This window comes from Lipophrys pholis (genome assembly GCF_963383615.2).
Source record: "Lipophrys pholis genome assembly, chromosome: 1".
Taxonomy (NCBI): Eukaryota; Metazoa; Chordata; class Actinopteri; order Blenniiformes; family Blenniidae; genus Lipophrys; species Lipophrys pholis.
The window spans coordinates 45,718,531-45,734,255 of record NC_137635.1 but is presented as its reverse complement, the minus strand read 5'-3'; the positions used below and the strand labels follow the sequence as shown (position 1 = coordinate 45,734,255).

The window sequence follows — 15,725 nt, the reverse complement described above, 5'->3', positions numbered from 1 at the left end:
AAATTCAACCAACACGGTCACATTACCCCTGTTCTAGCGTCTTTACACTTTCTTATTAAGAACTGATAAACCGAGTGCCCGTCGTACCGGCTCCATGAATATAGGCCAAACGTGACACTAGAATAGCTGAAAAAAAGAGCTAAAAAAAAAACAACTGAGAAAGCGATTGTACTGCAGACTGTGGGACTGAAGTGAGAAATGTGACATGTGAATAAGAGAATGCTTCACTAGTCGATGTATGTTACATCCCAGCATGTCACCTGATGGCTGCTATTCACTGCAGCTCAAGAATCCGGCCACACCTCTACGTACACTTAAAAGAGATTACTGCAAATAAAGAAACGCTTCAGAGATAAAATATACAGCTTCAGTTAACATGAAGAAACTCATTCACCTTCACTATTAACTATGCCGTTTTACTTGTATGTTTTTAGCAAATAATAGAACATTTTGAATGATTGAACAGCTATAAATGTTGATAAAATGTGAGCTGGTCACTTCTTAAAGTGAATAAATGCAATAGAAACTACAGCTCTGGGAAAAGTGGCAAAACTCCAAAAAGTTTATCAGCTGTGTAAAGTTAAATATGTTTTATTGAGAGGAAGAGGTTCAAAAATGTCTCTATGGTTGGAAAAGTTGACAGATCAACAGCAATCCTTCACATGTCACATTTCCAATCCGCCTGCGAGATTAAATTTTATTTCCAGCAGTGAGAGAGTATGACATTAGCTGCAATCTATTCATTTGACCACAGGGGGCGCACTTTAGTCTGTATCAGGTGACAAATCAGTTCAAGTGATCAGGATTACTACACAAATGTAGTAGTGTCTCAGCGTTGAAGATATTTTCTAGAATTTGAAGTTATTCTGATCATAATATGAATTACCCTGCTATATTTTTGAGTTCCAGCTACATGTGGACAAATGTTTTCTACCTTTGAAGATGTAAATAGTTTAATAAAAACCCACTGTGATCTGTAAGTTGTAAAGCACACGATGAACTGAGGCAGAATATTGTTGAAATTGCAGTTCTTTTCATCAAATTTCAGGTGTGTTGTAAAAAGACAGGTAATTAAATGTGAACTTCTTTATGATATATTAATAGGTTGTCAAAGTAAAACATAGAGATCTAGTTATTTCTATCTTATAATGTAATAGTTCAAGTCCACTTTTAATCCAAATGTGCTGTATGTGGCCCCTTGTAGTTTTTTTTCAGCACTCGTATCGTTTTGAACATTTGATTTCATCTGTCCAGGCAGTATTTGGAGGAAGATTACTTTAGGAGAGGTCTCACACTGAGGACCTGGAGTTGATCTGGATGACGGCTCTATTTTAAAAGGAGGGAAAGCAGCCAGCTTGCACAGTTGATCCGCCTGTGAAACCACGCGGGGCGGCCAACACAGAAGCGCTGACTCGGGCCTGGTGGAGCATTAAGAGGAGAGACATTGGAGACCTGAGTGGAGCGACTGGATTCCTCCACACATTTCTAAATCTCCGTCTCGGTGCATTAGCACTGGAACTACATCCCATTGTTGGCCCAGTTATTACTCCGGGGCAGGAATCACGTTCAGTCTTGGAGAGGATGCCGAATGAATGGCTCGTCTACAAGAATTTCCTGCAACTGTCCGCAGTAGGTCAAATGGAAAACAGGATCAGTGGCTGCGTGGTCGCAGCAGCAGCGAGCAGCAGCAGCAGCGAGCAGACGGGAAGAGTGAGAAGCTTCTTACTGTCTCTGATGTTCTCCCAGGTCCACTGGTCGTTTTTGAAGAAAGGATGCCTCTTGATTTCATCCACGCCGTTACGGCCGAGTCGAACTTCCCTGTAGAAGGCGGGAGGATGATACTTTACATACAATTCTTTAAAGAAGACAAACTAAACCTTTCTCTGTGGAGAAACAATTTGGACTACAGTTCCATTTCTGGATAAAATGCAAGAATGTGCCTTATTTAAAGAAGTAAATACAACATAATGATGCTAATTCTATTCAACCCACACAGATTTAATTAAGGATAAGCGATCCATTTTTCGAAAAAGGTCAATTCTATTTCTTACAGAGAAAATCTTCTTTTCTATCATAAATAGTCCTTTAACTACTTCGATCCACTGTTAAAGACGAGGAGGTTCAGAAGTTGTTACCAGTTGTTGGTAATCACCTTTTTACCAGCAATCAGCTCAGTTTTACATCAATACCACTTTTAAAGAATTTCTATTGGATTCTATTCTATAATCATGTAATTGCTTAAAAAAAGGGAAAGATTTCAGTATTTTCCCGCGATTAATTTGAAAGCATCCCAATCACTGTTGCATTAAACAAATATAGATTTTCAAAGAAAATGAGAAGCACTCATTTATTTGACCTGTAGTTTCTAACTGTGATGAATGGAAGAAATAAAACTGAGTGAGCTTGCCAGTACACAGTCACCACAGCACTCAGAACAGGAGCAAAATTAAACTACTAAACACAGGTTCTCTTTACGTCGCACAAAACGCCATCGACACTCACTAACCTTCTAAATACAAACTACGCCTTTTGACTCTATTGACGAGTCAGTGACTCAACGTACGACTCAACTGGTTCATACAACTTAAATTACAGTCAGAAGCAGCTCGTTGTGAAATTTCCACCTTTTAAGATTTCCTCCACTAATAAATAGTGACTCTTCAAGAGTAAGACCAGTTTCCGTTTTCATTTGAAAACATCGGGGTTTTTTTTAAACGGGACCTCACTTAATTTCTTTAAAAACTTAAGAAGAAAAAAAACAAAAGAAACTCCTCAATCGAACCGGCAACCTTCCGATTGAGAGACGACCACACTACCACCCGAGCATCATTTATACAATGATAATTAAAAAGTTGCATGTTGTTTTTTTTGTTGTTGATTTGGGTCCATTGCCCCGTCTGTTTTCCGCTCACCTGTCTGTCAGGAAAGCGCAGATGAGATTCTTGGCGTCATTGGAGATGTCACTGTCGTCGGGGAACATCAGGGCGTTCTTGTGGTTCATGATCTTGCTGTAGGTTCCCACAAGTGAGTCTGCATAGAAAGGAGTGTCGCCTGCATGCGGGACAAGAAGAAAAAACAACAAACGTTGATGTGTGAGATGTTCAATCTGCAGCAATTAAACTTTCTGGAAATGTTGGGATTGACACTCACCGACGAGCATCTCGTACAGGAACACTCCCACCGACCACCAGTCGCACTCTCTGCCGTAATATCCATCTCCTCCTTGAGATTTCAGTACCTCGGGCGAAATATAGTCCGGAGTTCCTACAGCCGTGTCGCATCGTACCATGCCGTCCTGGAAACGTTCCACAGACGTCACTCACGCGCACATATTTCAGTCGCCATGGTGAGAACACGTGAACACTGACACAAAGTGGATGCGATACCTTGTTCATTTTCATACAGGTCCCAAAATCCGCCAGTTTTAGGTGGCCTGCTTTGTCAAGCAACATGTTATCAGGCTTCACGTCCCTGAGGAAACAACATGTCAGCATTAGCACAAATATACATCCAAATGAAGCACACAGCGGGGAGGATATCAGGGGAAGGGCAGAAGAGTGGAAGTGGGTCGACTTCCATTCATTTTAAAATCATTTCCAGAAAAATAAAGGGAAATTATGGATTTTTTAACTGTCGGCTTGTGTAAAGGTTAGAATGCTTCAAAAATCATAAATAGATTGAAAAGAGTTGGCGCCAAAAGCTCCAATTATTCACAATCTTAGTATGAAAATCAAACATACGGTGTTTTAAGATGCACTGAAGTCTTTTTTTTTTCAACTTGTCAAGTTGTTCAGAGGAAAATCAAGACAGACAGGAGGTACGCTTAAAGCTTAAAGAAATATTGTTTTACGTGTCAACAGATCGTGTTTCACTTCATTCATTAAACATGACACCATGACGTGGCTCCAACAGAACAGATGTCAGAGGAACAAAAGCACCGTCTGACCGTGGTTATATGATAGAGAAGTCATGTCATGTTCGAGAAACGCACAGTCAATGCTCAACAGGCAGGGGGGGAAAAATGTTGGCGTCAATAATTAACGTCAAATGGGGGGGGGGCACAATTTATCAAGTAAAGTACTCATAGATGGTACTTGCAGTCTCACTCCGCCTTTAATGAAGTGGTGTCACTTCAAACAAACTGCTAAGATTTATATAAACTAACAAAAAATCACCCGAATCAGCTTTAAAATAGGACATTAAAAAAACCTAACCCTGACCTGAGACAAAATGTGTGTAACTGTAAAGAATGGAGCAAAAACAGTTCAAACTGATAAAATGGCCATACTGGATAACATGAGTATAACGCCTTAAATCATTTATAAAGGAGAAAAAAAAATTATGTCTAAAACACTTCAACTCGCTGAAGCAGTTAAAATAGGCTAATCAAAAAGTACTAAAGTTTAACAGTTAAATTATTTAAAAATTGTAGTCCTGTATATATATATATATATATATATATATATATATATATATATATATATATATATATATAATTTATGCGCTGTAAGATCAATATTTAAAAGTGTTTAAAATGTATTTGGTGGAATGTGACTAAAGAATCTGTTTTGCTTGTGAAGGTTGCAGACTGCTAATGTAGGTATCCAATGCCATTTATTCCACGTTGTGAACTTCTGCTTCACACAGACTATGATTTAACTCAATATTTATGAGAGAAAGGTGTTTTAAGATGTAAATATGAAGGCGGGGAACATTTCTGCTGATCCTCACTGTTTAAGAACCAAAAATACATTAATGATCAGAAAAAAAATGATCTCCACGATGGTCTTCTATATCGCTGGTGGTAAATTGTAAATGGACGAGAAGTCACCTGTGAATAAATCCCATGGAGTGGATGCCGTCCAGAGCCAGCACCACCTCCGCTGTGTAAAACCGGGCCCACTTCTCTGGGACGTCGTAGTTGCTCATCAAGTTCACCAAGTCGCCGCCTGGCATGTACTCCATCACCATGTAGAGGTAGCGGTCGTCTTGGAATGCAAAAAAAAGCTGCGGAAGAGAAGGGGGGGGCGTATTTTGAATATTATACCAAGTCGGGTGAGTGGGTCGGGCTCGTAGATGAGACGCAGTACCTGCACCACCCACGAGCTGTTGGCAAACGCCATGATGTCCCTCTCCTCCCAGAAGAAAGCCGAGTCGGACCTCTTGATCATCTCGAACTTGCTCAGCAGCTTCATGGCGTATACTTTGCATGTGGCTCTGTGCCTCACCTGGAGAAAGATGGCGCCAGATTACTCACACAGTCTTGATCAAGTCCTTTTTTTTTTTTTATTGTCAAACGTTTGCTTCAAACTTTAAGAACTCTGTGCCGTTCAAAAGACAGAAATCACACGCTTACCAACTGCACCTCTCCGAACGCTCCCCTCCCAATGACTTTGACCACCTCATAGTCCTCCGCTTTCATCCGTAGGTCACGGATTTTGCTGATTGTTTCTTTATCTGGGGAGGAAAGGAAGGCGGGTGTTAACAGCGAACAGCTGCACAACGCGTCCAGGCATCGTCAAGAATCACAACCTGTGGTCTGAACGCGCTGAGCCGTCGGTGTCTCTTTTCGGGGACACGTTTACAAAATGAAATAAAAATACAAATATTTTTATATATATGGCAAGACTTCTTCTGCACATGCACGAGTGAATTGACAATAACAAAAACAACCAAAAGCATCAACTCGTGGCCTAACATTCTAACTCCAACGTTTTCAGCGTTTCTGTGTAAAGTAGTGGAGTAGTGGGTGTAGGCGGGGCCTCAGAACGCTGTTGCTTGAATCCTTAAAGAAAACAACCACATCATTTCAGTTTGTATGTGTTTGCAACTTCCTGTCATTCAGAAAATCAACTTCAAAACACGACAACTGGCCTAGAAAGTTCTGAATGGTTTCAGCACGTTTCTGATCTTCTGGTATGTTACTGAACCATCCGGACGTCTCGGGTCATCTGGATGAAAAGCTGCTTTTAGTTTTTAGTCATTAAATATCTGGAACAATCCCAGAAACCCACGAGATCTGAGCTCTTTTAAAAAGTTCCATTTTAATGTTTTTAATAAAGCGTCTGTGTTTTCTTTGTTTCATTAACCTTTCCTGTTCTCTCTGCTTATTCTGCATTTGTCGCCATGCTCATGTTTGTTCATGGAAAGGCTCCTTGTTGAAATGTGCTGAACAAATACAAAGTTGTGTTGCCTTTGCGCCTCCGTTTGAAAAGTGCGCTGCTTTGAAGACTCAGGTTTTCTCTTCTTTAAGTAGGTGTGTGAGTTCAGTCAGATCTCCACACAAGTTTGTGTCATTTTCTTCAATTGTGCAATATGCCGTTTGTGCCAGAAGACATTACCATGTTGACACTATATTAAATATTTGATGGAGCTTATTTATGAGAACATCCAGATCTGGAAAAAGTATCCATATCACACTTTAAACAACATATTCTATATTCGACATACAGTCCATTGTATTAGAAATCTCAGATGTGTCGTTCTACGCAAGATAGTTTCCTGTACATTTCAAATTTAAACCAGCCTTTGTTTTGTTTTTAAATAAAGGAATTCAGGTAATTAATTTAGATTCACACCATCTATTTAGAACTCTTCTGTTGCAGCTGATATGTGCAAGTTATTTTTATCAAAAACAATTCCTTGGCTTGCACTTACACTGCAGTGAAAGATCTACGCTATAAACCTTAACAAGTGATTCGCAACTATAAAACTACCAAGTCCCAGGAGAATGTTATTATCCATCTACTCGCACATCGTTGTGGTGTAAACGGACATCCAAAGCACAAAGAAAGTGTTCCGTGATCACTTGAAAACCTCGTGTAAACTGGGCCTGAGTAGTGGGGGAAGATCGAGGGAAACTTGGTTGCTTATTGAGAAAAGTCCTCCCGCTGATGTAATAAGTGTAACTGCCCTTGGGGGAAACACAATCCCACTATTCAGCCACATTTGTTCATATTTGCACTACTGGGGGAGATTGTTTTCAAATCACATGGGTCACAAAAGGCAGGGAGCATCTGAGTTCAAATAATTAGACGTTTAAAAAAGAAAAGAAAAAGCACTACCTAAAATATATAAAAGTTCATGAGTGACTCATCCAACACTGAGAGCATGGGATCATGATCACGGCTCTCCATAAAGACATAACATGATTTTGTGTCGCTCTTACAGAGGCCGTGCTGTGCGAGTGTGTCTGGGCGTGTTTGGAGGACTGTTTCCATTGGGTGCCGCCATACATGACGCACAGCGATCAGCTGATTCGATAGTGATGCAAAGCACAAAATGCAAGGAGGGAATTGTGAGGAAAGAACCCCGAAGGCAGAGCACGCCACTGAGGACCAGAGTCTCAGTAGATAGCAGGTCCATTAGTCCATATCGGTCAGTGTTTCACACAAAAGTCCAGCACCAAGAGTAATTGAGGAGATGCCTAATGGCAGTTTTTGCCTGAGGGCTTTTAGTAGCTTGAGCTCCTATTCAAAATGGAAACACTGGAGTTTTGTTGCGTCTTTGCCTCCTGTTGAGAATGTAAGGAGAGTCCGTTTGAGACTTTTACAATCGATATATATGATCATCAGCAAACGCTAAACTGCTGTCATTAGATCATTAAGTCAGCTTTGTGGAAATCCAGTTTGTGTTCATCCAAGTAATTAAATCAAACTGACGCCACCCTGTTCTAAACTGCCATTATGAAGAAGAAAAAAGAAAATAGAAAACATTTAACTATAGATTGAAATTTGAGATGGATTAAATTATATTAAAATTGCAATATATTGTCCAAACCATTAACTCATGAATTGGAGCTCATCTCTGTATGCATGAGTTTATGAACAGTCTATGCACAATGCTCCAGCCTTGTGTAAAAAAAAAAAGGGAAGTCCTTTTTGTTCAGTACTTCCCACCGTGCTGTGAGCAAAAGGTTCAGTCAATGTCAACTATTTAGTTCAAAGCTTTCACGAACAACATGAAGCTAGACATTGTTAGAAATATTTTCACCTCTTTTGCAATGTTTTGATAACTAACCCTTGAGCACCAAACTGTAATCAGTAAAGTTTAATCCAATCCGTTAGACGCTACATGTATAGTCAAAATTATTTTCATTTTAATTTGACGAACTGTTGTTAGATCTTCATCGATAGAACAAAATGTACTCTTTTAAGCCCAAAACAATAAATAATAATAATAAAGTACCTAAGGCCCTGTTGACATGGAAAAACTTTCAAGTGGAAAAGGCATTGTTTTTGCGTTTTCGTTTCAGAAAGGTTTTGTGTTTACACAGCGCCGCTCACTTACACGGAAACAGCAGAAAACAATGCGCAGTAGCAGCAATTCTGAAAAGTTGCATTCCCCCTTGTTTACTCAAAGACGAACTATTTTCAAAAGTTGCGTTTTCAGTCGCTCCGAGCGCCGTTGTCATGTAAACGGACACCCAAAATGCAATGAAGGGCTCTGAATTTGGGCCCCGTTGAAACAACAAAGTTTAAAGTTAGAGTGCCGAGTTTGCCCGCAGGGATTCACAGTCCAATGTCATTAAATGTCTCAGGGCCAACTCAAAGTTCTTTCTCCGATTTTGCTCTCAAAATACAGCAAATTTATGCCTTTCGCTTTAAAGAAGCCTGCTTTTGGATCTGCCTTGAGGGTCTGAGCAAAGTATAAATTTGTGTACGTGTGTGTATGCATGTGTGTAACTGTATCTCAAGTACAAAATGTCTTAACGGTCCTTCAAAATCTGCTCCAGGCAACTAATTCAAGAATTCAATGATTCATGCTGCATTTGGAGCAGTGCAAACAATTCATGTCAGCAGAAAAGCTACTTTTAAACCAAAACTCTAAAATCTCAATTAACTGTTGTGATCCAAGTCATGTAACAGAGGGTGCATACGACTTCAGATTATAAAACAGGTTTAAATCCTAAAGCCTGATTCAACAAAAGTAATCTCATCAGGTCCTATTACAAGTCCTATGATCCAAAAAACTGCTGTCAATAAAGTATAGTTGCTATTTAGTAGTCATTTTAGTAACCTCTGCCCTGAGCAAACAGATATTCACCATTTTGTGAGCCAGAAGTTAAATTACATTGTCCTACCAATGAACAAGATAACATGAGTTGGTATTCTCCAGAAATGTCCTTGCACAGAATCGGATGTTTTCACTTGGATCTGTTGAAGAGGAGATGGATTCACCCTCACTATAAGGATTGGATTGATACGTCTTTGTTATGCCTGATGTATGTTGTGGGGGTTGCACAGTCTGGTAAAAAAAATAAAAAAATAGAGAGAAAAGCCAACCCTGATAAGCATCATGTGGGTCACCAGCCATTTATGAAAGCCCCTTTGTTGGGGACACTGAGCAGCAGACACCTATTGTGTGTCCGGGCCCGCATCGAGGCGCTGACCCAAAAACAACCCTCTCTTCTGAGCCGGGGCTCATCGTGCCCACACTGAACGGGGTTCTGCAAATGGTTCACGTGAAAGACACCAGGCGGGCGGGCGCTGCTGAAGGAGAGCATCCAGGAGACGGAGGTACTTACATCTGTTCAAAAAGTTGTCAATGCTCTTGTTTTTCCTCAGGGCAGGGAAGTCAAGGTCGTACACCAGGGCATCCAAGCCATCCTGGAGGGAGAGAAGAATGCTTGTCAAGAAGGAAACAAAACGACGGGCACACAAGAGAAGCGCAGAGCTTGAACCGGGCTTTGAGAATTGATTACAAAACTTCATTTGAGAACCGTTTTAAATATGCCTGTGGATTAGCAACAATCGGACAAAATGATACTCATTATCATGGAATGAGGCTGGGATGCTAGGATGTTTGCACAGGTGTAAAATTGGAACTTTAATACATTCATTTCAATTAATTACTGGACAAATATTACCTAATTTAATCATGCTATAATTCAAACTCAAGTGGTTCATTTCCTCGTGCGACTGAGAAAATCTCTTTCACTTCCCAGAATACCGATCACACTGTAGCGATCTTATAATATCCCATACATTCAATGTTGTTCCCAGTATCTGTGCTGGGCCCAAACAATGATTCAGTGGAGGCGTTGTGTTTCAGGGAGCTGAGTGGAGTGAGAAAGCGGATCTGGAGAACACGCTGGGAGTTAAGGCTGTGACGTCAGCCAGCAGCCCAAAAAAAAAAATTAAAAATGCTTGTTTGGCAGAAGAGTTCATACTCCGAGAACAAGCTGTCAAACTCGCAGGTCACGCGCCCTCACAGCAGCCACACATCTGTAAAGTAGCGATTCGCCTTTTCAACTTCACAGCTTATTTCTCGCGTCAAATGTTTCCAGAAGTGTTTCATTAGTGAAAGAGAGGGTTTGTGTCCGGGCTGCGATGTTGGTCAGGTTTTAACCACAGGTTTCAACTACGGCCCTGAGTGATGTGTTCAGGTGCATCACGCGACTCCGAAATGTTCTATGTGCTACATGCTAACGTGCTTCAGGGATCATACAGTAGCGAGACTACATGCTAACCATGATTAAAATATGACTGATATTAGCAAGCTGTAACGTGTGTGTGTGTGCGCAGCACATGGCAGTGCCAAAGTTTCAGCAGCGCCAACCATCCGAGCCAAAGTCTTCAACCAGAGGGAGGTTGTCGAAGAAAATGCCGCTATTTTGTTCGACAAGACCCTGGAGTGCCGGACTTTCATCTTGTACTTATGGAGTATGAATCAGCCTTTAGCGGCCTTATTGTCCTCTTGTTTTGTTCTGGCCCGGTTACTCCAGACATAACCGTTTGCTTACTCTAATAAAGCAACAGTTTGCAAGACAATTCATCATCCATGTTTCTGATACTCAAATACTGTTCCAGCACACACTTCAGATGACAAACCGATGTGTAAAAAGAAGCTAAGAACAGCTCATTATTTTTGACATGGCACATGATTCAAAACTTTGGTATCACCTCAATACTAAATATGAAGCCATGAGCACAAACTCCCAAACGAACTTTAAGGCTAATCCTCATGTTCATGCTGGTATTCGTCTATCAAAATCAGCATCAAAAATTGTTTATTCTTGAGATGCAACTGAAATGTGATTAACTGTTGTAAATCTGTTGCAAAGTCCTGAATTATTAGTTTGAGTTTTTTCCCCATCACATTTTGCCAACAATTGCAAACGAAGAAGTGCACCGCTTTCTCTGAATCATCAACTTTTTCGCCAGCACATGAGAATCAGAAGAAGTTACTGTCAGTGCAACTATAAAAGGGACATTTCACTCTAAACTGAAACTTTCTGAGAGGTTAGCACTTAAAGGTTTGAGTTTGAGCCTGATTTAAAAAAAAAAAAAAAAAAAAAACTAGAACCACCTAACTTGCACTAGATTGTGGGATGGATATCAGCCCTTTTGGTCAAACTCAAAGTCCCCAGTATCACCAGTTTAGATTAGAGAAGGAAGCTTGTGGTTGGAGGTTCACATATTTAAATCCCACTGCCGACATGTTACAGAAGGGTTACTGCAGGCCATCAACAAAGTATGTCATTCAATGTTTGGAAAAAAATCCAAACAAACTTTACATTTAATGAAATATTACCTTGACAGTTTTCATAGCAAACAAGTTCAACAACATACACAATGTAGATCTGAAACAACTGTGACCACTTGCCATGTGCAAAAATGCTGCTTACTAACTACTTACTAGTGAATGGCAATCACATGATTTTTAACTTGCATTTCTACATTTAGAAAACCAAATGCAGGTCAATGAGAAACTGGTGAGTACAGAATACTTTATTTTGTATACGTAGAAGTCTAAGATACGGTCCATTAAATTCCACATGTACGGTTGGTATTACATCAATGATGCCACAGACCGCCCCACTTTCATAGAAAATTTGAGGTTTGCAATTCTGCAAAAGTTTTCAACCCATTTAACTTTTTGAGCAGGTCTTAAAAAAAGCTATAAAAACAACAGAAAGACAAAGGCAAGTAACACTTTTTTTGTGGTGAAACTAATGAAGGGCACAGGTTTAACTTCATATCTGATAGTGTTGGCAGGAAGTGTAAAAGATACATGCTTTAAATTGAGCTACTTGTTGGTTACGACGATGGCTTTAATTTGACAGAAATTAATCCACAAGCATGCAAAAGGGAGGCGTACAACTAGCTCGCAAAGTGATTAAACATCCACGCCCTCACTAGTTGGAACCAAAATTTACATAAGAGTTTAAATACACTGAGACACAAAAGCCTAACCTTCAAAGTACTGTACTTCAGCAGGTTCTTGAAGATTGTGGGTAATAAAGGCTTTAAATAGCTCTTGATACACACCATTGTCTGATTAATTCCTTTCAGAGAATAGTTGACTAATAGGCACTGTTTACACAATGTATTCAGGTGAAAACCAAAAACTTTGCTTGCATTTTGGACGTCCCTCTGCACCAGGGGTGGCCAACCAATCAGAGACCAAGAGCCACAAAAATTACCGTTGTACTACAAAGAGCTACATCATACACATGTAGACTTACAAACTCCTTGTCTCAGACAAAGACAGATTTATTTATTGCACACACAAATTAATACACAGTCTCTCTCTGTCTTATACTATATACTTCCCATAAGAGGTATCACTTCTGAACAGAGAATAAACCGACACACGAAAACAAGACCATTACCACTCATTTCCACAAATTTCCAACCCGCAGTTCCCCAAATCGATCACACCAAAGTCGCTAGGTTTACAGACAAACTGGAATTTGTGGTCATCAAACAAAAATGTTTCGCAAACTGATGTCATCTTTGGAAACCTGCCACGTGGGTTTCTGGGATATCAAACATGGCGTCACGGCGACTCAAGCAAAAATATCAACATTCGATTCAGCCTGAAAAAAAACCCAAAAAAAACAAAAAACACTTTCTCTCAGCAAGAGTATATCCGGTGCGAATCGCGATCTCGTGAGATCAAGTGTAAAAACTCGGTGCCTGGTACGCTAACAAGATAGTTTTCAGCATGTCCGCCGCTCACGTAAATGGACATCGTTTTCAAAACATTGCAGAGTAAACGTGAAACGGAGCCTTAGTCGAGTCAACAGAGAAATTTCTAGTAACATCAACTGTATGCAACAAAAATCCTTTTTTTGACAGTTTTACGACTTTGCTGCTCGAAGGTTAAATAACTTGAACTGCTGTTGTGAAAACAAGGCAGAGAACAATTGTGTCCACTTTTCTAAGAAGCTTAAGGAATCATGATCCTTTTGAAATTCAGCTCCAGTAGTGGAATTACAGGAGCGGCAGCGTGTACAGCAGCCAGGCTGCGTCAAGCTAGCCTTGAGCAGAAGTGCCACTGCCCAGCTTTAATCTAATCTTCCATAATCCTGACGGTCTGAAACTAGTTGGGCACACAAACACTTGAACAGCCTCGTTGGTTGCGTGGCCCCTTTCGGCAGGTGTGACCCAGATGTTAAACATGAGCATCTCGAGCTGCTGTTTTTGGAAAAAAAAAAACAACGCTCCAATTCACTACTCAAAAAGATCAGATGTTGAAATAAAAAAATAAAAAAAAAAAGCTTTTCTAGTTTGTATCAGCCAAGTGGCCTAGGAAATGGCAATATTAATACCATCTCTTTGGTATCGCAAGTGATGCCTTACAAAGTTCTTTTTTGCATCTCCAAGGTAAGCAGTGAATCAGCGGATCAGACAAGAGGCGACGAATCCTCTTAAATTACTCTTCTGCTTCAGTGGAGGTCAGGCCATTACTCCTCCATGAGACTGAAACCAAGAAGGATGTGGGGTAAAGGGGGGGGGGGGGGGGGGGGCGAGGTGGAGGACAGTCAGTAGGAAGACCAAGCTGTTCGCCGGGAGCAGAACATTGGAAATGATTGCAAGGAGGGCCGGGATTGAAACGCAGAGCCGTCATTGGAAAAGGTTTAAAAACTTCATGAGGGAATATTTACACAAGCCTGACTGTGAGAGGCTGTGAGAAAAAAGGGAGCCTTGTTGGCCATCGCGTATCCAGCCCCAGCCTACAGTGGAAAAAAAAAAAAGGGGGGGGGTGGGGGGGGAGCCAAAGAGCCGAGTCCTTCAGGACCCTAATCACAAGGCTCTGTGCTCAGCAATGCACGTTTGCATAACTTCCTGCCACAGAGAGCTCTGGACAGCCACAGTAACATTCCTTAACAGGACTGTACACGTCAGAGAGCTATTTTAGGTATGTGGCCAAACAAGTTCTCAACAAAAAGTGAAGGAAGGGAGAGGGGGGGGGGACAGGGTTAGAGAAAAAAAAATCTATCCCTGAGTGGAGAGTGACAGAGTAAGCTTTATTTTCAATCAGCACTCAGCAGTTGGGGCCGGCGTGTTGGAAGGCTGGGCCGGCCAATAAGGAGAACAAATAGAGGAAAAAAACAAAAAGCAAAGCCAGAGTGCATGTCAGCCTGTGTGCGGAGACATAACAAAACGAGGCAGGTACGAGAAGGGAACAATCCCAAGATGACACAATCCTAATTGCTAAATGAAACGGAACCGATTTCAGCCAAATAATGAACCGAGTGAACTTGTCAGACGAGAATCAAATATGTCCATTATGATCTGGAACGGGCCAGACAGATGACAAGATAGCGTGATAGTCATCCCAAGGGATTAATAAAGCTAAGTCTAAGTCTAACAAAGAAACAAACTTGAAACAAGTATTTCCTTAGAAAACAAGTTTAATTTCTACTTTATCATTTCAGTACAGCCTCCTGGTGTAACATGACAGTCATCTCCTCTATTTGTGGTTTGGAGTTTCAGTTTTCTTCACAAATGGAAAACAAATAACTTTGACTTTCATCTTTAATTCTTCAAATCTGTTGAAAGTGCTGAAATCACACAGGCTACAAAAGCTGTATTCACATTGTGGCTGTCAAAAATAAGGCCAGAGGGTCAACACTGGCCCTGTAAGAGGCCTCAATCCAGCCCGCCTAACCACCAAGCAAATTGTGAAAAATGCTATAGAAAACGTTGATTTTTTTTATTTTTTATTTTTTTAAACACAACAATGAAAGCAAAGCTGAGTCATCAGTGATGCTGCCATGTAAGATAGCTACCTCACTGCTAACACACGAGCCTTAAAGCTATGCCGTCAGGGTTGGTTTGTAAACTAAAACAATGCAACAACTATAGGAGACGGTTTTTTTGGACATTTCACTGTATTTTGAACCAAAAGGTTTCTGAGATTGCTTTATTCTGAGCGGCATCGTTTAGGTTCCGTGAAAATATACACAATTTCAACACATACTCTGCGCTGCAAAAAAGAAAAACTTCAAAGTTAGAATTTTAAGATTAATATGACCGTTTTTTTCCCCGGTCTGACCCACTCAAGATGAAATGGGGCTGTATGTAGCCGCTGGACTGTGTTTGACACCTCTGGTTTACATGGACACAAATAATGTGAATAAAAGCCTGACCAGCGTGTAAAAATTATCAGAGAAGTTTTATCTGTTATGGTCCATTCCAATTCCAATTCCGGCTCTCTAGAGTCAAAAGATCCTGACTGCTATTACTTAACGTCACCGTCTGATAATGCCATATCCCCCCAAAAATGTTTTAAAATATCCTTACTTGCTTTCTCCTGATCACACCGTTTCTTTGACGTTGCAATTTTAATAGAAGTGCGTTTAAAGCCACATTTCTAATAGCTGTTCATATTTTCAGGCTTTAAAGGTACACTATACAACATTTCCTAGTACATTCTGTAGTCACTCTGTTACAAAACTGCTTAAATGTCATTTCGAATGACATGAATGGGAC

General features: G+C 40.5%; 1 protein-coding gene across 2 annotated transcripts in view; it reads right to left on the bottom strand.

Moving 5' to 3' along the window:
- The window catches only part of rock1 (Rho-associated, coiled-coil containing protein kinase 1), a 45,537-nt gene that overhangs the window by 17,375 nt on the left and 12,437 nt on the right, over positions 1–15,725 (bottom strand). For both annotated transcript variants that reach the window (XM_080468930.1, XM_080468931.1), the window contains exons 2-9: positions 9,527–9,608; positions 5,357–5,457; positions 5,091–5,228; positions 4,832–5,007; positions 3,387–3,471; positions 3,151–3,295; positions 2,913–3,051; positions 1,727–1,818 (exon numbers count right to left, since the gene is read on the bottom strand). In XM_080468930.1, coding sequence (XP_080325056.1) covers positions 1,727–1,818; positions 2,913–3,051; positions 3,151–3,295; positions 3,387–3,471; positions 4,832–5,007; positions 5,091–5,228; positions 5,357–5,457; positions 9,527–9,608 — 958 coding nt within the window. The remainder of the gene's footprint in view (positions 1–1,726; positions 1,819–2,912; positions 3,052–3,150; positions 3,296–3,386; positions 3,472–4,831; positions 5,008–5,090; positions 5,229–5,356; positions 5,458–9,526; positions 9,609–15,725) is intronic.